Source organism: Lynx rufus, unplaced genomic scaffold, assembly GCF_022079265.1.
Source record: "Lynx rufus isolate CCGP_SWC_20201006 ecotype Redwood Valley unplaced genomic scaffold, mLynRuf1.p SCAF_3, whole genome shotgun sequence".
Lineage (NCBI taxonomy): Eukaryota > Metazoa > Chordata > Mammalia > Carnivora > Felidae > Lynx > Lynx rufus.
In genome coordinates this window covers 52278640-52300300 of record NW_025814845.1, presented here as the reverse complement: position 1 = coordinate 52300300, position 21661 = coordinate 52278640, and the positions used below count along the sequence as shown (strand labels likewise).

Here is a 21661-nt window from a genome sequence, read left to right as displayed (position 1 = left end):
ACTGTGAGATCATGACCTGAGCCAAAGTCGGATGCTCAACCGACTGAGTCATCCAGGTGCCCCACTTTATTTTATTTTTAAAATTATATTTTTTTTTGAGAGAGAGAGAGAGAGCATGAGCAGGGGAGGGTCAGAGAGAGAGGAGTACAGAAGATCCCAAGAGGACTCTGGGCTGACAGGCTGATAGCAGCAGACCCGCTACAGGGCTCAAACTCATGAACCACGAGATCATGGCCTGAGCCAAAGTCAGATGCTCAACCCACTGAGCTACCCAGGTACCCCTAATTTTCTTTTTCATCCTTAGGATATATCCTGTCTAGACTTGGCAGGCAAATTAACTACTTTTTAAAGTCACTTTAAATAATTCCTTTGGGTAGTTATGCAACATATTCAGTAGATAGTTTTCTCCATTCATTTTGCTCTGGATTTCTGGGGATCACGTTTAAATTTAATGAAATTTTACTATTATGAGACTTACATAATTCAAAGCAGAATTTATGGGGGCACCTGGGTGGCTTAGTTGGTTGAATGTCAAACTTCGGCTCAGGTCATGATCTTGTGGTTCATGGGTTCGAGCCCCACGTCGGGCTATGTTCTGACAGCTCAAGCCTGGAGCCTACTTCAGATTCTGTATCTCCCTCTCTCTCTGCCCCTACCCCACTTGCACTCTGCCTCTCTCTCCCAAAAAATAAACATTTTTTTAAAAAGTAGAATTTATAAAACAAGCTTTATTCAGGTAAGGCTACCTTCTCTTTACCCTATTCCCTCCTTCCCTTATTAGGTCACCCCCTTTTTTTCGTGTTTTGAAATATAAGCAAATACATGCATACAAATATGCAAATCTGTATATATGTGTGTATACAAATTTACTCTCACCTGCCTCTCTTAAATAAAGTGCCATACTTTCTTCCACCTTGCTCTTTATCACTTAACAGCATATCCTGGGATTATTCCTTAATGATAAATATATATGTTTCATTTTTTTATAGCTGTACAGGTATACATTGCATGGATGTATATTATTATACCCAATTCCTTACTTGTAGACATTTTAATTATTTTCAGTCTTTTTCTATTACAAGTAGTGCTGCAGTTAATACTCTTGTATGTATATCATTTTTAATCTTTCCCAGTGTGCCTTTATGATAGATTCTTAAAAGCAGAATTGTTATGTCAAAGGATAGAAGCACATGTTATTTCACTAGAGATTACCAAGTTCTTTTCCATTGAGGTTATGCTATTTTACATTCTCACCAATAACATATAAGAATGCCTGATTCATGTCACTCTCCAGTACAGTATATTGTCAAACTTTTGGATTGATGCCATTCTAATAAATGAGAAAACATATTTCGTTCTTGAGTAGAGTTGAACATTCCTAAATATTTTAAAGGGCCATATGCATTTCTTTTTCAGTATTCTCCATGTTCATATACTTTGCCCCTTTTTCTGTAAGATATGTCCTCTGATATAAGTTGAAAATATTCTTTCCAAATGTTGTTATCTTTTTTTACTTAGAACATGGAGCATTTGGAAATGTTTATGTGAATTCTTTTGATTGTATTTTAATACAACATGCTACTTTCCTAAATTGAAATTCTCATATGGTTTAAAGTAGTTTTTCCATTAATTTTCCTGGGTTTCTAGATGTATATGGTCATATCATCTGTGAATGAATCCAGCTTTAGATCCTTTCTAATTCTTAAGCTTCCTATTCCTCTCTATGTCTAATTACATTGGATAATACTTCTGATACAATGTAAATGAAATTGGAGATAGTGAGCATCCTTGTCTTATCCCTGACTTTAACAGAGATTTTTCTCTTTTTTGAAGGCACTTACCATTCATGATACAGAAAAATGCCAAGCATGGGATCTAGGAGCCAACTTCTTTCTCTGTGAAGATGATGTTGTTAATATGAGAAACAGGTGAAGATGAGATATTTTGATGTTTTATCATAGAATTTTTTTTTTACTCTCACAATTACATAGGGTATTTTCTGTGCCTAAAACACTAACTCATTCATAGTTGTTTGACTCATCCCCATAACACATCACCATAGATAAATAAGTATTAACATATACTTATTTAATTATTTAGATTTGTGAAAATTTTAATACACTCACATTGCTACCTAGAAGTGATTTTTAAGATTGTTAAAGGTCTTTATTATTGCTTTATTCTTAGAAAGCTTGAAGAGGTTGGAACTAGGGTACACTTTGAGATTGTGTGGCTTACTATGGAATGTGACAGTATGCTACATTTCAAGAGTGTGTAGTTGTCTATAAAAATAAGTAAGTCTTAGCTTCTTTCTTCCTCTACAGTTTGTTAAATTTCCATTGAAATTTTCTAACATTCAGGTTTCTCTGATGTTGTCAAAGTGTCCAGGTATGAGGGATTGAATATATTGAATGAAAGAGTAGTAAAAGTCCTTTTTTTTTTTTTTTTTAGGGCTGAAGCTGTACTTCAACATATTGCAGAACTCAATCCTTACGTTCATGTCACATCATCTTCTATTCCTTTAAATGAAACCACAGATCTCTCCTTCTTAGATAAATACCAGGTTGGTACTCTATTTTATGTTAGTTTATATATATGTATATATATATGTATATATATATGTATATATATGTATATATATAGTTGTAAGTATTATCGTAGTGTAACTAATTAAACCTAGTCTGTTGAGCAGAGCAAAAAATTTCAGGTCAAAATACTTCCTTTAGAATACCTTTCAAATGTTCCATTTTAGGGAAAGGGCCTGAGATACTGGCCATTATATCAGTCAGCTACTTTCACAGTTATGTGCGTAAAAACTACCCAAAACTCAGTGGTTTATAGCAACATGTATTTATTTCTTTATCCTCCATCTGCATGTCATTTGGAGTTCAGCTGTTCTAGGCTGACCTTGAACTGTAGAGCCTGGGTTTTTCTCCATATGCCTCTCTTCTGGGATCAGGAGGCTACCGAGGACATGGTGTCATACCAATAAAAGAAGTGTAAAGGGGCAAGTCCAACTATCCAAGCACACTTCAATCTTCCATTCATGTTACTTCTATTTATATTTCATTAGTCAAAGCAAGTCACATGGTCAAGACCAAAGTTGAGCAGGAAGGTATACTCTGCTCTTATGAAGGCCATGGGCAAAGGATGATATATAAGCTGGTGATATATAATCAGTATATAATCTGATGGCAGAAGTAAAATATGTGGATCAACATTCAGTCTGCTTTAGTTAAGGTTAACTTTAACAACAATTCTCTCTTTCTCAAAATAAATAAATTTTTTAAAAAAAGAAAAAGGCTGCTTGGGTGACTCAGTCAGTTCTAAGTGTCTGACTCTTGATTTCAGCTCAGGTCATGATCCCATGGTTCATGGTATCAAGCCCCGTATCAAGCTGTCTGCTGACAGCATGGAGCGTGCTTGAGATTCTTCTCTCTCTCTCTCTCTCTCTCTCTCTCTCTCTCTCTCTCATTCTCTCTCTCCCTCCCTCCCTCCCCTCCTCCCCTTCTCGTTCTCTGTCTTTCTCTCTCAAAATAAATGAATAAACTTTAAAAACAACATTTCCTAGCACCTTAGATGTTTCAAAAGCAACTAGGTTGACCCTGATTTTCTGTGATTAAATTATGATGTTGCCCTTTGGGGAAGAACACTCCTGTGTTTCACCTCTACTCAGTACTTTTCACACTGTGTGACCATATGTGTGTGGGTTTTTCCCCCAAACCAAGCAGTTCTCCAAACTCCTTGGACACTTTCAGTGTCCTACAGTTCAATTCAGTTTTGACACTATCTACCTGGAGAAGATAGCTTCGGATCCCACAAGTTAAGGATTCATTCCCACAAGAGCCCCTCTCTGTCCACTTTCTGACATCAATCACAAATCCAGGTTGTTACCTGTTCCTCTGAGGGCTGGCTATAAATCAGAGGTTTCCATGTCCCTCTCTTAGGGTCCAATTAATTTGTCAGAGTGGCTCACAGAACACAGGAAGACCGTTTACTTATTAGATTACTGGTTTATTATAAAAGCTGTAACAAAGGAACAGTCAGATGGAAGAGATGCATAAGGCAATGAATGGAGAAAGGGGGGCTGAGCTTCCATGCCCTTTCCAAGTATGCCATGTTCCTGGCATGAATCTGGAAGCTCTCTGAGCCCATAGTTGAGATTTTCATGAAGGCTTCATTATGGAAGCATGAATGATTAAATGATTGGCCTTTGGTGATTAAGTCAGTCTCCAGCCCCTCTCTCCCTGGAGGTCTAAGAGATAGGGCTGAAAGTTCTCACTCACAAATCACAAGGTTCGTTCCCCTGGCAATCAGCTCCCATTCTTAGGGGGCCTCAAAGTTATTTCATTAATCTAAACTCAGGTGTGGGTAAAAGAGGCTTGTTGTGAATAACAAAAGACATCATTATTTAACCTTTATCACTCTGGAGCTATTTCAGGATCTGGGATAAAGCTAAATACATAATGAAAAATGTCTCTATAGCTCTTCTATAGGAAATTGCAAGAGTTTTTAGGAGCTATGTGTCAGGAACCTTGGATAATGACCAAAAGGTATATTTATTATTATTATGTCACACCAATTTGAAAACTAGTGTAAACTTCTGTTCTGGACTAGATAACTTGAAATCTATCTTCTACAAAGATGTATAATAGACTTCTTACGTAGATTTATGTAATAGACTTCCTTTTATGTTTTTATTTTTTATTGAGGTATAATTAACACACAGTGTTGCGTTAATTTCAGGTATACAGTGTAATGAATGAACAGTTTTGTGCATTACTCAGTATTCACCATGATAAGTGTAGTCGCCATCTATCACCAAGCAATGTTATTAAACTGTTTTAACTATATTCCCAATGCTGTATTTGTCATCTTTGTGACTTACTTATTTTGTAACTGGAAGTTTGTACCTCTTAATCCTATTTACCTATTTCACTAGTCCCTCTACCATCTCCCCTCTGGCAACCACCATTTTGTTCTCTCTGTTTTGAAGTCTGGTTTTTTTTATTTCTTTGTTAATTTGTTTTATATTCCAACTGCAAGTGAAATCATATAGTATTTTTCTTTGACTTCTTTCATTTAGCATAATACTATGTAGGTCCATCCATGTTGTTGCAAATGGCAAGATCTTATTTTGTTTTTAGGCCTGAGTAATATTCCATCACATGTAAATACTTCATCTTCTTTATCCATTTATCTGTTGATGGACACTTGGGTTGCTTCCATATCTTGGTTAATATAAATAATGCTGCAGTAAACAGGAGTTCATATATTTTTTTCAAACTAGCATTTTTGTTTTCTTTGGGTAAATACTGTGTAGTGGAATTATTGGATCATATGGTATTTCTATTTTCAATTTTTGAGGAACCTCCATACTGTTTTTCACAGTGGTTGCACCAATTTGCATTCCCACCATGTATTCCCCTGCTCTGATACAGAGCATCAGCCGTTAGATGATGACCTGAGCCAAAGTCAGATGCTTAACCGACTGAACCACCCAGGCACCCCGATTCTACCCACTTTTGACAAATATGATGAAATACCTCGTTGTGGTTTTCATTTGCATTTCCCTGATGTTGAGTGATGTTGAGCATCTTTTCATGTGTCTGTTGGCTATCTTATGTGTTTGAAAAATATCTGTTCAGGTCCTCTGCTCGGTTTTTGATCAGATTATTTGGGATTTTGGTGTTGCATTGTGTAAATTCTTTACAAACTTTGCATATGAGCACCTTATCAGGTACATCATTTGCAAATATATTCTATTTAGTAGATTGCCTTTTCATTTTGTTGATAGTTACCTTCACTGTGCAAAAACTTTTTATTTTGTTATGGTCTCAATAATTTATTTTTGCTTTTGTTTCCCTTGCCCAAGGTGACATATCTAGAAAAATGTTGCTATGGTAAATATCGGGAGAGATTACTGCCTGTGTTCTCTTCCAGGATTTTCATGGTTTCAGGTTTCACATTTAGATCTTTATCCATTTTGAATTTATTTTTGTGTGTGGTGTAAGAAAGTGGTCCAGTTTGATTCTTTCATATGTAGCTGTCCAGTTTTCCCAGCACCATTTGTGGAAAACTATCTTTTCCCCACCGTACATTCTTGCCTCCTTTGTTGCAGATTAATTGACCATATAAGCATGGGTTTATTTCTGGGATCTCTATTCTGTTTCATTGATCTATGTGTGTCCATACTGTTTTGACTCTACAGCTTTGTAGTATATCTTGAAATCTGGGATTGTGATACCTCTAGCTTTGTTCTTCTTTCTAAAGATTGCTTTAGCTATTTGGGGTCTTTTGTAGTTATATACAAATTTTAGTATTATTTGTTGTAGTTCTGTGAAAAATGCTGTTGGTATTTTGATAGGGATTACATTGAATCTCTAGATTGCTTTGGATAGTATGGACTTTGTAGCAATATTAATTCTTCTAATCCATGAGGATGGAATATCTTTCCGTTGGTTGTATTGTGTCTTTAATTTCTTTCATCGGTGTTTCAGAGTTTTGAGAGTAAAGGTATTTTACCTCCTTGGTTAATTTTATTTTTAGGTATTTTATTATTTTTTGTGCAATTGTAAATAGGATTGCTTTCTTAATTTCTCTTTCTGCTACTTTATATTGATGTATAAAAAGAGATTTCTGTATATTAATTTTGTAACCTGTAATTTTAATGAATTCATTTATCAGTTCTAGTAGTTTTTTTGGTGGAGTCTTTAAGGTTTTCTGTTTATAGTATCATGTCATCTGCAAATAGACTGCTTTACCTCTTCCTTACCAGTTTGACTGCCTTTTCTTTTTCTTGTATGATAACTGCAGCTAAGACTTCCAGTGCTATTTTGAATAAAAGTGGTAAGAGTGGGCATGCTTGACTTATTCCTGATCTTAAAGGGAGAGCTCTCAGTTTTTCACCATTGAGTAAAAAATATTAGCTGTGGGTTTTTTATATATGGCCTTTGTTATGTTTAGGTATTTTGCTTGTTAACCTACTTTGTTCAGAGTTTTCATTCACGAGTGGACATTGTACTTTGTCGGAAGCTTTTTCTTCATCTGTTGAGATTGAGATGATCATATGGTTTTTATTCTTTCTCTTGTTAATTATCATTTATAATTTTGATCAATTTATAAATAATGAACCCCACCCTTGCTTCCCTAGAATAAATCTGACTGATCATGGTAGAACGGGTTTTTTAAGGTATTGTTGAATTCAGTTTACTAATAATATTTTCTTACAGATTTTTGTATCTGTGTTTTTCAGAGATTTTGGACTATAGTTTTGTCTTTTTATGTGTAGTGTTTTTATCTGGTTTAGAATCAGAGTAATGCTGGCCTCATAGAATGAATTTCAGTTTTCCTTCCTCTTCTATTTTTGGAATAGTTTAAGAATAGGTATTAACTCTTCTTTAAATGTTTGGTAGACTTTGCCTGTGAATCCATCTGGTCCTGGCCTTTGTTTTCTGGGAGTTTTTTGATTACTGATTTGATTTTTGATAGACTTTTTAAAAATTGTAATGTTTATTTTTGAGAGAGAGAGAGACAGAGGGCAAGCAGGGGAGGGGCAGAGAGAGAGGGAGACACAGAATCTAAAGCAAGCTTCAGGCTCTGAGCTGTCAACACAGAGTCCAATGTGAGACTTGAACCCACGAGCTAGGAGTTCATGACCAGAGCTGAAGATGGACACTTAACCGACTGAGCCACCCATGAGCCCCTGATAGACGTCTTTTAAATGAGTAGCTGAGCTAAAAATAAAATGCTCAGAGACCAAAAATAAATAGGTAGCTAAAAGAAGACGAGTGAACTATTTATTCGCTGTGGTCACTTTCACATTGGAGTTGCTGATCTCAGTAACCCCATTTCTTAGGAATTAGTGGTAACACAGAAACCGAAGATCCCAAGTAGGTTTACTTGAGATAGAGAAATGGAATTGAGACCTACCCCCTTTTTGTAAAGTTAGAACCTCAGAGAACTACACCCTCAGTGAAAGGTGGATGAGAACAGTCTTTGCACCTCAGAACAAGATTGCCTGTTTTTTCTTGAGCTCTGGATGAAAAAATAATGATCTCCTCTGGGAATTCACAACCATATGCCTATTCTCACCCAGGTTTGGAGATAAACTTTATAATTCTTTGTAATCTAAAATTTCCCAAGCTGGGAACTCAAAACATAAGTAGTACTAAGCTACTGTCAATATCCTGGAATGCCAGACAGAAAGAAAACTAAACAACTACAGAGAAATCTATGTTCACCTAAGCCATAGTATATTCCAGTATATGGAGCCTCTTTGAAGATGAGTTCAGAGTACAAAATAGCAAGACAGGCAGTTCAGTGTGATTAAAGGTCAATGGATATAACAAATAATAGAATTAACCTCCAGGAATTTCAGATAATAGAATTATCAGATAGGGACTAAAAAACATAGATGTTCAAATTGAATTTTAAAAGAAGGAATTAGGGGCGCCTGGGTGGCGCAGTCGGTTAAGCGTCCGACTTCAGCCAGGTCACGATCTCGCGGTCCGTGAGTTCGAGCCCCGCGTCAGGCTCTGGGCTGATGGCTCGGAGCCTGGAGCCTGTTTCCGATTCTGTGTCTCCCTCTCTCTCTGCCCCTCCCCCGTTCATGCTCTGTCTCTCTCTGTCCCAAAAATAAATAAACGTTGAAAAAAAAAAATAAAAATAAAAAAAATAAAAGAAGGAATTAAATATACAATATGGAAATAATTAAAAAGAATCAGGCAGATGTGATAAAGAACCAGTCGAACTTTTAGAAACGAAAATATTAAAAATTAAAACTCAGTGAATAGACTAAACAGTGGATAGATACTAGAGCAAGAATTAGTGAATTGAAAGAGCTGAGATTACTGAGACTACAACCTTTAGAAATTAGAGTAAGTATGAAAGAGAAATTAAAAGAAATACAAGCTTAAGTGAAAAGGTTCAATTCATGAGATTAAATTTCTGAAAGAACATTGGGAAAGGGCAATATTCCAAAAAAATTATGGCTGAGAATTTGTGATGAAACACAAATTAGATTCAGTGTATACTAAGTCTAAGATGTGATTTTACTGTATTTACAAACTTACTAAGTCAGCCTGTTACTGTTCTTTGGTTGCTGACAGAAAACATGAGATTCCTGAGTCAGAGACTTTATTTCTCTGAGTATGGTAAGAGGTGTGAGTATTATATTTGCCTTATTTCCTCTTGCCTTTCCCCAAAACCCACTAGTGTAGTGTAGAGGACTCAGTGGATGCCTGCACATGTAATGGGCTCCTTTTGATAAGAGGAACACTGAGCTTGGAAAACCTGTGCTTTTATAGCAAACAATTAACAGGCTTGTTCTTTGTCCCAGAGGGAAACATTACCTCATTCCTCCAGCTTGCACAAAGCAAATATAATCCTGAGAAATGGTCCAAGAATAGTTAAGATCCTTGGATTCATGGCATACCCAGTTGAGACATGTATAAAAAGTAAGAGACCCATGGAGGAGAAATCAATCTTGCAGGAAGCACACCATATTCTGAGCTAGGTAAATAAGAATAAATCCACAACTGGATATTTGTAGTGAAAAAAAGTTATCCAATTCATGGAAACTACCAGCAAGGAAAACTCTGGACTGAGAGTCTAGTTCTACTTTTGCCACTTGATAGGTAGATGAATGACCTTAGGAAAGTTTTTTACCTTTATGAGTTTAAGTTACTTATGTTAAAATATGATTATAAAAGCACTCTACTTATCTTACAGGGTGATGATAAAAAGTTAAGCTTTGAGAACTATAATTTGCTATTTTAAATAACAGAACTTGGTAGTTTTACTAATGACACTGTCATAAAGCAAAAGTTGTTATATTGTGCATCTGAAGTAAAAGCTAAGCCAACTAGTGTATCTCTTTAAAAATATAATCTTTACTCCTTTAAGCCAGCATTTAATTAATATCCTGAAGACTAGGTGAGTATTCCCATGGCAAAACAGATCAAACAAAATCTCCAGCCATTTAGAGTACAAAAATACCACATATGATATTAAGGTTTGCTTCTTATGTAAATCCTATGATAGTAATTGAATTTAATATGGGCAGGTTTTCCTCTGTATATGTTATTTTTACTTTTGCTATTCCATGACTCTGAAGGTTTTAACCTTAGAATGGAATACATTGGGAAAGTATTTTTTTTTACAAGGAAAACAGTGTGTTTTTAGCATAATGCAAACTGTGACATGCTTCTGACTTAGAAGTGTATTTTACCAAACTAGTTGTTTATTTTCTAATATTTAATTTCTTATATTCTTCTTAACAGTGTGTAATATTGACTGAGATCAAACTTCCATTGCAGAAGAAGATCAATAACTTTTGCCGTTCTCAGTGCCCTCCAATTAAGGTAATAATATTACTTAATAATGACATGTAGTTAAGCAAAGAAAGAACACCTTCACTGTTAAAATTTATAGCTTTTCAGTAGGTTGTGTAAGAAGTTCTTATGTGTAAGAAGTTCTTATGTGTAAGAGGACAATCACAGTAATATTTTTCTCTTTAATTTTGGCATTATTCATTTCCTGTTTTTAAAACCAAGATCTAAATTTGGCTTATAGCAAATTGCCAAAACTGAGGAAGAATAAAGATGGGAATGGTAAGGATGGTAAACATTGAATTCATCATCTAACTTTAGATATGGTGTAATGGTGGTTTTCAAGAAGTTCATTGGTTCTTGCAACAAATATTCATTGAGCATCTTCTCCAAATACAATTCTAGGCACTAGGAATACATTAGTGAATAAGACATACAAATTTTCCTACTCAGGAAAATTACCATCCAGTAAGGAAGATATTTAATTAAAAAGCAAACAAATAATATAGTTTCAAGTCCTATGAAGAAAATAGCTAGGTAAAGAATATAATATCTGCATGATGTTGGGGTGGGGATCAGTGCTGGTTCTCTTAAATTGAAGGTCAGGGAACTCCTCTGAGGAGATAACGTTTGAATAGAACCCTGAATAATGAGAGAGAGCCAGCTATGGAAAGAGCATTCAAAGCATGAAGAACATCAAGTGTAGACTTGAAAGTATAAAAAAATTCGCTTGGTGTGTTTACAAACAGCAAGAAGCAAGCAAGACCAGAATGGAATTTGGGTAAAGAGGAGAGAGTAGTATGAGTAAAAGTTACCAGGGGATTATGTTCAGAGAAGTAATTAGAGGGCCATAACTTACATAACTTTGAGGATAGCTGAGTTTTAATCCCATGGGTTTTGACTTGATTTATATATACAGTGTGTGTGTTTGTGTGTGTGTGTGTGTGTGTGTGTGTGTGTGTGTGTGTGTGTGTGTGTATGTGTGTGTGTATACATAGGGGAGAGAGAGAGAGAACGAGAGAACACACCCAAGCAGGGGAGGAGGCAGAGGGAGAGAATCTTAAGCAGACTCCATGCTCAGTACAGAACCCGACATGGGGCTTAATCTCAACAGCCATGAGATCGTGACCTGAGCTGAAATCAAGAGTTGGATGCTTAACCACCTGAGTCACCCAGGCATCCCTGATCTGATTTATATTTTTAAAAGATCACTCTGGATGTGCTGTAGGGAAAATAGTCTAAAGCAGTAGTTTTCAAAGTATGGTCGAAGGATACTGAATATTCTTGAGATCTTTTCATGGGATCTGCAAAGTCAAACTATTTTCATAATATTACGAAAATGTTATTTGTTTTTTTTACTCTGATTCTCTTATGGGGTACAGCGGAGTTTCCAGAGTCTATCTAGATGATATGCAGTAGATATTACTGCTCTTACAGCTAATGAAATGTATGTGTGTATTCTTAACATTTTAAATGTTTCTCAGTTTTAATTTCTAACACAGCAAATACCAATAGGTATAACCCAGATAAATAGAAGTGCTTTCAGTCCTCAGTAATTTTTAAGAATGTGAAGGAATTGGGGTACCTGGATGGCTCGGTCAGTTAAGTGTCCAACTCTTGATTTTAGCTCAGGTCATGATCTCACAGTCATGACATTGAACCCCATGTCAGGCGCCACACTGAGTGTGGAGCCTACTTGGGATTCTCTCTTTCCCTCTCTGTCTGCTCCTCCCCTGCATGTGTGCATGTGTGCACACTTTCTCTCAAAATAAATAAATATTTTTAAAAAAGAAGAAGAACATGAAGGAATCACAGAGCCAAACAGAAAGAAAGCCATTGAATTAATAAGAGAGTAGAGGCAACTAGACCAGTTGGAGGATAATGTAGTAATCTAGGTGTGAGATGCTGGTAATTCAAGAGAGGTAGAAATAGAAATTTTGAGAAGTTAATGAATTTGAGATAATCTTCTAAAAAAATGGCTTACAACTTACGAATGGATGAATATGAGTTGTGAGGGAAAGAATGATCAAGAATGACTCCTAGATTTTTTCCAGAGTAACTGAGTCATGGTGACATTGGGAAGACCAGTAATAAGTTTAGATCAGAAAAATCATAAATTATCCTGTGCAGTTACATACATACCATTAACTCTAACTCCTTTGTGGGGTTATTTGTTCCTTTGAAAAAAGGAAAAAATTACTTGTTCTTTTGAGATAGGCAGTAAGCCAGCTATCATACTCTATTAAATAGTTGTGCTAAAAATTTTTGGATTGTGGTATTTACATAGCATATTTACACTCTGTACATTTGTGCTATGGTTCACAATTTAAACAGATGAATAAGACATAGAATAGTAAAGTTAAAATCCCCGGGCATGGAAGTTTTACAAAATAATTACACTAAGTTATGAACTAAAATCTTTTGTTTATGTGATTGGTATATGTAATCCTATTTGAAAGTTGTTTTGAAGGGAAATTGTCCTCAAATTTTCAGCTTTTAAACTTAAAAAAATTTCTAAATTTCTGCTCATTTTTATATATATCATATATGATTATATATATAATATATAGCATTATAGCATTATAGCATTATATATATAGCATATATAGCATTATACATATAATCATATATGATATATGTAATCATATATGATATATATATGATTATACATATATTTCATTTATGTATTAAAAAATGCTGTCTGTACCTATTTTAATGGTAAAGGCAATACATGATCCAGTAGGAGGTAGCCTTTTATTAGCTCTCTCATTACTTCATGTAATAGGTGGTATAAATTGTTTTAATGGGCTACATTTTTATATCCAAATATGAATAGACTTTAGTTTTTGTTTAAAAAAGTATCACTTCAGGGGCTCCTGGGTGGCTCAGTCGGTTAAGCATCTGACTTCAGCTCAGGTCATGAGCTTGGGGTTTGTGAGCTTGAGCCCCACGGTCAGGCTCTGTACTGATGGCTCGGAGCCTGGAGCCTTCTTCAGACTCTGTCTCCCTCTCTCTCTGCACCTCCCCCGCTCGCACTCTGTCTCTCTGACTTTCTCAAAAATAAGTAAACATTAAAAAAATTTTTTTTTTTTTAATTTTTTTTTTTTCAACGTTTATTTATTTTTGGGACAGAGAGAGACAGAGCATGAACGGGCGAGGGGCAGAGAGAGAGGGAGACACAGAATCGGAAACAGGCTCCAGGCTCTGAGCCATCAGCCCAGAGCCCGACGCGGGGCTCGAACTCACGGACCGCGAGATCGTGACCTGGCTGAAGTCGGACGCTTAACCGACTGCGCCACCCAGGCGCCCCTAAAAAAATTTTTTTTTAAGTATCACTTTACACAGGATCATATGTGTTACAGAATAAGAATTCTTTACTGTTAACTCAAAATGAAATTAGACACAAAAACATTTTCTTTAGAGATTCTTAGAATGGAGCATTTGTGTTACAAAAATCACTTTTAATAAAGCATTAATGATTGTGGTTAAGAATATGATTTTTGGGGCACCTGGGTGGCCCAATCAGTTAAGCAGCCGACTTCGGCTTAGGTCATGATCTCGAGATTCTTGAATTTGAGCCCAGAGCTTGCTTGAGATCCTCTGTCTCCCTCTTTCTCTGCCCCTTCCCAACCCTCCCCACACCAATAAATAAATAAACATTAAAAAAAAAAAAGAATCTGAGTTTTACCTTCCTTGCTTTGATGCATACTGTCAGTTCCTCAGCTCTTTTTCTATTTGTTGCCTCCATTTTCAACTTTTAGCTCTGTTCTCTTTTCCATTAACTCTACTACTGGTGAATGGATACTTCTTTTTTCTCAAATGAAAAGTAAAAATTCACTGCTCAAACCATTGAACCAAGATACTGGTTTCTTTCTTCTTTCTTTTTTTTTTTTTTTTTGGCAATATTTGTTTTATTGAAGTGGTGTAGAAATGAACCTGCAATATCTCTCAGGTGTGCCTGCAAAACCTAACTGAAGGTTTTTTATTGTTGTTCAACCAAAGCTTACCAAAGTTTCTAATTCTAAGATAGTGGATTTTATACAATTCCAAAATTTTTAATACTACTTAGTTTTCATCTGAATATAAATATATATACAAATTCACTAAGAGAATTTAGAGAATGTAGAAAAGTATAATGTTTACCTTTAAGCCCATCACCAGAGGTAACAGCTGTTAACATTGTACTGTATATATCCTCTATAATTCTATAAAGACGTGTGTACCTTTTTTATTTTTTTGCCACATTAGTATTTATGTGCAGTTGTCTATTCTGTTTTTTCAATTAGTAATTTTTAATAAAAACAAACTACAGCATGCAAACCTCAAATACTTATAGGTACAATTTACTTAAATTTTTTTTTTTAATTTAAATCCAAGTTAACATATAGTGTAGTAATGGTTTCAGGAGTAGAATTTAGTGAATTATCACTTATATATAACACCCAGTGCTCCTCCCAACAAGTGCCCTCCTTATTGCCAGTCACCCATTTAGCAACCCTTAGTTCTGTATATTTAAGAATCTCTTATGGTTTGCCTCCCTCCCTGTTTTTATTTTTCCTTCCCTTCTGCTATGTTCATCTGTTTTGTTTCTTAAATTCCACATGAGCGAAATCATATATTTGTCTTTCTCTGACTGACTTATTTCACTTAGCATAGTACTTGCTAGTTCCATCCACATTGTTGCAAATGGCAATATTTTATTCTTTTTGATCACTGAGTAATATTCCATTGTGTATATATCCTACATCTTTTTTATCCGTTCATCAATTAATGAACATTTGGGCTTTTTTCATAATTTAGCTATTATCAAAGGATACCAGTTTCTTATGTACTTTGTTGGATTTTTAGGGCAAGGAAAGAATTTCTGTTATTTAAAAATCATAGAATGTACAATGATGACGTGCTGCATTTTTTAATTATATAGCACTAGATACCCAGTCTCAAATACCAATATCCTTGATTCTTGAACCACTTCACAGACAAATAATGTATTCTGTTAGTGATTCACTTTATATCCCAAAGGATAATCTTAATTATAAATAAAGTCATGAAGAGGCTTAAAATACTTGAGGTGGGGTTTTTTTCTTTATATAAATAGATAAGCTTGAACTTCTTTTCATCATTTCACAGTTTATCAGTGCAGATGTACATGGAATTTGGTCACGGTTGTTTTGTGATTTTGGTGATGAATTTGAAGTTTCAGATGCAACAGGAGAAGAGCCAAAAGAAATTTTCATTTCAAATATAACGCAAGTATGATTATATATATATATATATATATATATATATTATTGTATACGTATATGAATGTTTTTTTAAGGTTGATGTGAATACATTTTTTTTTTTAGTTTGTTTTTTAAAAATTTTTTTTTAATGTTTATTATTTTTGAGAGTGGGAGAGACAGAGCGTTGAGTGGGGTAGGGGCAGAGGGAGGGAGACACAGAATCCGAAACAGGCTCCAGGCTCTGAGCTGTCAGCACAGAGCCCGACTCAGGGCTCTAACTTACAAATCGTGAGATCATGACCTGAGCCGAATTTGGATGCTTAACTGACTGAGCCACGCAGGCACCCCGATGTGAATACATTTTTTAAAGGTGACAATAGCAAAATACTGTAATATGCAATATTTTTCATTTGTTTTATAATATTTTAAGGTAATTCATGAGGGAATGTTTTGTTAATTTCTTGATCATATTATATTAAAACTAAATTTAAGTTAGAATTTGAGTGTCTGAATTCCTTCTAACATTAATAATCAATAGATCAACATTTGCTTGTGATAAATTTTAATTTTGTTCTGTGTCGTGTTCCTATTGGGCATGAAGTGTGATTCAGTGTTTACTAAACTGTGTGTATTGTGTCAGATTGTAGTTGTAGTAAGTATGTCTTAAGTCACCTGGCCCAACACAGGACTGTGGGGAGGATACACAGTTAGGTCACTATAGACAAAAGCTTTTCTAAAATTTTTTATATTTCTAAAACATTTGGAGAAGGAAAAAAAGTATTAGAATTAATTACCCTTAGATCAAAAAGTCTGAACTTTCACGTTCTCTTCAGGTAAGCTTAAGTTTTTTATTCCCTAAAAGAATTGGAGATATCATTGTGATCCAGTTTTCCTAGTTTTTTAAGTCTGAATCATTACTTTTACTTGCATTCTTTCTAATCAGTTTACATTAAAGATCAAAGAAACCAAATGTAAGGGAATGATAATAGTATTTGTGTTTCTATATTTATGCTTGATTTTTAAGCCCAGTGTAATGTTGCCTTTTCACCCCTTTTTAAGAGAAATGCATTAAAAAAATAATTCTGTGTCTCTGTGCTTACAGAATGATTTATTATTCAACCTTTAATCTTTGTGCTTGTTTTTAGTTTGTCCCTGCGAACATCATACAGTTAGAATAGAATAGGCTCCAGGAAATAGTTGGAATCTTGTATTGCATTGGTATTTTCTTTTCTTAAATAGTGTAGACAGTATGAAGGTTATCCACAAAGAATTACAAAGTACCATAAATGTTCCCATTTAACTTATATGCAAAAGTATTTCTCTTTTTTAATAAAGTCCTTATGAATTTTATTCTTCTTGAGATATTAGTAAACCCACATTATGTTAATTTTATATACATGTTTGTGATCATAATCTTAATTCTTACCCAGATCATTAAGCCACAGGACAATTTTCAGAATCTTCACAGTTAAGAAAGAAAGGATGATAATTCTCTTTAGATTTTATGTAGATTAAATTATTACCACCTTACTCAACCAGTGTGTTGGATTATATGCATTAATAAGCAAATTTCTGGGCCTTGGACCTATCTCATCCATCCTCTTTGGTGAATAGGTCAATTTCTTCCTATTTTTGTCCTGGTAAGCTGAGCTACACAATATTTTTTTATCCTTTAACATGTTGGGCAGCAAATTTTAAATTACCAGTTTTCTGGCTTTAAATCTCCATCCTTCTTGGGACACCTGGATGGCTAAGTCAGTTGAGCATACAACCCTTGATTTTGACTCAAGTCATGATCTCACAGTCGTGGGATTGTGAGCCCTGTGTCAGGCCCCTCACTGAGTGTGGAGACTTCTTGAGATTCGATCTCTCCCTCTGCCCCCTCAGCCACTTCAGCACTAACTTTCTCGCTCTCTCTGTGTCTCTCTAAAAATAAAATTTAAAAAAAAATTTAAATCTTTGTCCTTTCTTGCATTTCTTTCATCTTCAAAGTTAGACTTGTCTTTTATGCACAGATTTTTTTATAACATGACTTTAAAACTTATATTTGATAACTTTGAATATTTTTTATAAGTCCAAAGAATCTGTATCTATAAAATATTTGAACTTCCATGTAGAATCTCCTTCTCCCCCAAACACAGAAATTATATTTTAAATATTCATAATAAAATAGTAAATTGATCATTATTTTTCAATAATTCTTAAGAGGCTTGCTTTTACTAAGGAAGTAAAGGAATGACTTGGCCTTTTGATTGTTTTGAGAATTTTATGATAACCTGGTCCATTTTGTGTGAGATTTGAAATTTGTGCAAAAAAGGAATACATGAACTTGTTTTTTTAGTAGAATTCTCTTATTTAGGCTAATCCTGGTATTGTCACCTGCCTTGAAAATCATCCTCACAAACTTGAGACAGGACAGTTTTTAATGTTTCGAGAAATTAATGGAATGACAGGGTTAAATGGATCGACACAACAAATAACTGGTAAGTTCCTGTGTTTTATTAATTCATTTATACTTATTCATTATTCAACACATTAATAGTTTAGACAGTATATTCAGTGTTGAGAACACTTCATCAGCTTAGACAAACATGATCTAATTCTTGGCTTCAAAACATTCAATCCAAGTGAGGACGTGTTAACATTAAGCAGTGATGTAAAGAGAGTGTAAAGACAGTACAGGCATTTCTGGGAACTCTAAACATGGCAAGGAAGTCTACCCGGTTTGGGTACAGCAGCAGTGGGGACAAGTATCTTGATTAAAATTTGAAGATTGCTTTGGCTTAGGAAAATGATGAAAAGAATATTCTATGCAGAGACCAACAGTAAGAGGCAGTTTGTTCAAGAAACTAAAAGATACAATATGGCAGGGCTGGCAGTGGGAGTTGATATGGCAAAAGTCTTAAGACATTTAAGAGGAAATTTGATAATCTCATATTGTAGGTAAGCAAAGAATCCAACATGGGCAACTTATTCACTTAAGGAGTGCAGGTTTTGGAGAGAAGATGATGAGTACAGTTTAGGTTCGTTGAGTAAGGTGGCAATGAAGTATTCAGGTGGAGACATGTTTTTGTTAGTGGCTTGTATAAAAGGAATGAGTGGATGTTATTGCAGGCAAGTTTGTGGGTTTGTTGGCAAAAAGTTGAAGGAATTTGATTTTTATTTATTTATTTTTTTTGTAGACTAAGATGAGATCGTTGCCCAAAGGAAAGCAAAAGTGCCAAAGTCATAGATTTAAGGAGAGTTAAACATTTTAAAAAATAGATTATCAGGTTTAATTTAGTGCCCATTTGAAGTTGAAGATAGTGAATTTGTAGCAGTGTTAGTCTGCATAATTTGTGATTTTTCTCCAGCCATGTTTAAAAGAGTCAAAGACAGTGCTAGACATCCTATAACTCAAAGATGGCATATTTACACTTGTTAGCCAAGAAGGTTCAGGTTTATCTTTAGGACATTTGAAAGTCTAATTATGTGATGAGTGTGTAGACTAGCAAATGGATTACTTTTTTTTTTTTTCTTGTAATGACTATAAAATGGATCCTTAGGAGAGACAAAAATCAGTCCCTATTATGAATTCTTCATAATAACTTTGGATCTATAGTTGGTTAAGCATCTTTGATTACAAAATTACTGGATTTTGTTTCCCAGACTATATCCAGATATGTAAAATACAGGTTACATCATTAATATTAAAGAATTTGTATCTGTTTTTGTAAAAATTAACTAATCCTTTAGGATTATCATTTGTTGTTATTGTATTTGTTATCATTTGTTATTTGTTAAATCACTTAGGATTTATCATTCGTTATCTATGCAATGGGGGATTGTGATAGTTCAGAATCTTGAGGCTACAAACAAAGTGTTCCATTTGTCTGCCTGTTCATTAACAAGTACCACATTATATTTAGTATTAATTGCATGTAATTAGTATCAACATATTATTAATGCCTTATAAAATATTCTAATATCTAGTAATAAGCATCTCATTATGATTATCCCCCTCTGAGTTTTCTTGGTAATTTTTAAGTCCTTAAGTTCACACTGGAAAAATAATCTATCTAGTTTTCCACATTTCCTCCCACCTCCAAAAAAATTTATAGTGGGATCTTCTAATTTTATAAATTAGGGAAAATTACCATCTTTATCATGATAAATCTTCAAGTTTAAATACTTATATCAGCATGTAATGGTTTTCTTATTTTTCTTTTAGTGGTATCACCATTTTCTTTTAGCATTGGTGATACTACAGAACTGGATCCTTATTTACATGGAGGCATAGCTGTCCAAGTTAAGACTCCTAAAACATTTTGCTTTGTAAGTATGTTTTTGTTTTTGGTTTTTTTTTTGCTTAAAATATATTTCTTTGCGGAAGAATGGCAGAAGAGAAAAAAGTAATAATACTCAGTTAACCAAACAGTTAATTTAAGGGCTGAACAGATTTTGATTTTTAATTTGTACCCACTTTGAGGGAAGTGGGATCAATTTAAGGAAATAAACTAATAACAACAAAAAAAATTATAGCTAGAATACCAGTGCATATAAGTATATAAGTTGTTTACTTCAGAGGATCTATACTTTTGTGAATCATCAAAGAGTTGATCATACTTCTTACTCCCTAAGTAAGATAAAAGATGAAGCTAATATATATTTGAAAGATTTAACAAGCACTGAAACTGTATATGTTTTGTTTTATTAGTCAATTATTCCACTTTAAGTGGAATTAAGTGGAATTAAAAATTAAGTCTAGCAAGAAGACAATGGGGAATGGTAGCTCTTTTATATTTCTATTAAATCAAATTAGCCCAACCTTATTTATTTTAGACCTTGAGAGAGATGCATTGCTTTTAGTGCTCTATATTTTTTGTCAAGTAATCACTTGCTTGAAGTAATAGTTTTTGTTTCTGAAGTAATAGTTTTTGTTTCTATTAAGGAACCATTGGAGAGGCAGATAAAACATCCAAAGTGCCTTATTGTGGATTTTGGCAAACCTGAGGTAAATGAACACTTTGTAGGTTTGAGAGAGGCAGCAGAGAGGGCATGGGAATTGGTACCTTTCTGTCAGGTTTTTTTAATAAAGGTTGTATTCATATATCTAGAGTTGACTCCCAAGAATTAAAAACAGGGATTTATATCATGGAAAAATTTTAAGAATAGAAAAACATTTTACTTTTATAATATGTTAGCTTTGATAATTGAAAAACTATTTCAATAATTTGTACAAAATCTTACTAAAAGATTTTCTGAACCATATAGAGTTTTATATGATACATGTTTCTTCCTAAAAAACCTTGGAAGCATTTATTCTTTTGTTTTAAATCACTGAATATAATTTTGTAGCAGTGAATGCATTTGTGATAAGGAAAGAATAGTATTAACAGTTTCCAAATTTATAACTTGATGAAGAAGGATTAGGTGATTTTGATCTTATACAAATGTCTTGTTGGTGTTGTTTAGTTGATATTGCTCTGACTTTCATAGGAATAACCTACTAAAAACTGGTTATATCACCGGAGATTGAAACTTGGATCTGTTGCTTAAATATAGCTTTATGGCCTTGAAGTCAAGTTGTTTAACTTCTCTAAGGATTAGCTTCCTCATGTGTTAAATACAGATAATAATAGTATTAATATAATTAATTTATTATAAGAATTAAATAATTTTTAAAGTGTTAAGCACAGTGCCTGTCATATATTATGAACTCAATAACTGTTGAACAATTTTTAATGTTCCAAATAGGCACCTTTACAGATTCACACAGCTATGCTTGCCTTGGACCAGTTCCAGGAGAGCTATAGTCGCAAGCCAAATATTGGGTAATGTTCTTCATTTGAAATAACTTTTTTTCCTTATTATAAAAGCAGTATTTGGGAAATTATAATTTAAAACATTTAAACTAAATGTTTTAGTTTAGAAACTTAAGTTTAGTAACTAAAGTCCTTCATAGTTGCAACACTACTAGATACACTGAACTCTATAAACATTTATCATGACCTGGTCTTTTTTCTGGTGGGAGTGGAGAGATCAATTCCTAAAAATGGAATTATGCTCAGTAAGAATTTTTCCATTTTGAAATCTTCAAAGGCTACTTTTTAAACTTTTTAAAAT

The 21661-nt window shown here is 34.2% G+C and overlaps 1 protein-coding gene across 2 annotated transcripts in view; it reads left to right on the top strand.

Moving 5' to 3' along the window:
• Window positions 1-21661, top strand: part of UBA6 (ubiquitin like modifier activating enzyme 6) — an 89641-nt gene that overhangs the window by 29841 nt on the left and 38139 nt on the right. For both annotated transcript variants that reach the window (XM_047090705.1, XM_047090706.1), the window contains 8 exons: window positions 1834-1928; window positions 2452-2563; window positions 10284-10364; window positions 15462-15584; window positions 17916-18039; window positions 19767-19870; window positions 20487-20549; window positions 21293-21369. In XM_047090705.1, the coding sequence (XP_046946661.1) occupies window positions 1834-1928; window positions 2452-2563; window positions 10284-10364; window positions 15462-15584; window positions 17916-18039; window positions 19767-19870; window positions 20487-20549; window positions 21293-21369 (779 nt within the window). The remainder of the gene's footprint in view (window positions 1-1833; window positions 1929-2451; window positions 2564-10283; window positions 10365-15461; window positions 15585-17915; window positions 18040-19766; window positions 19871-20486; window positions 20550-21292; window positions 21370-21661) is intronic.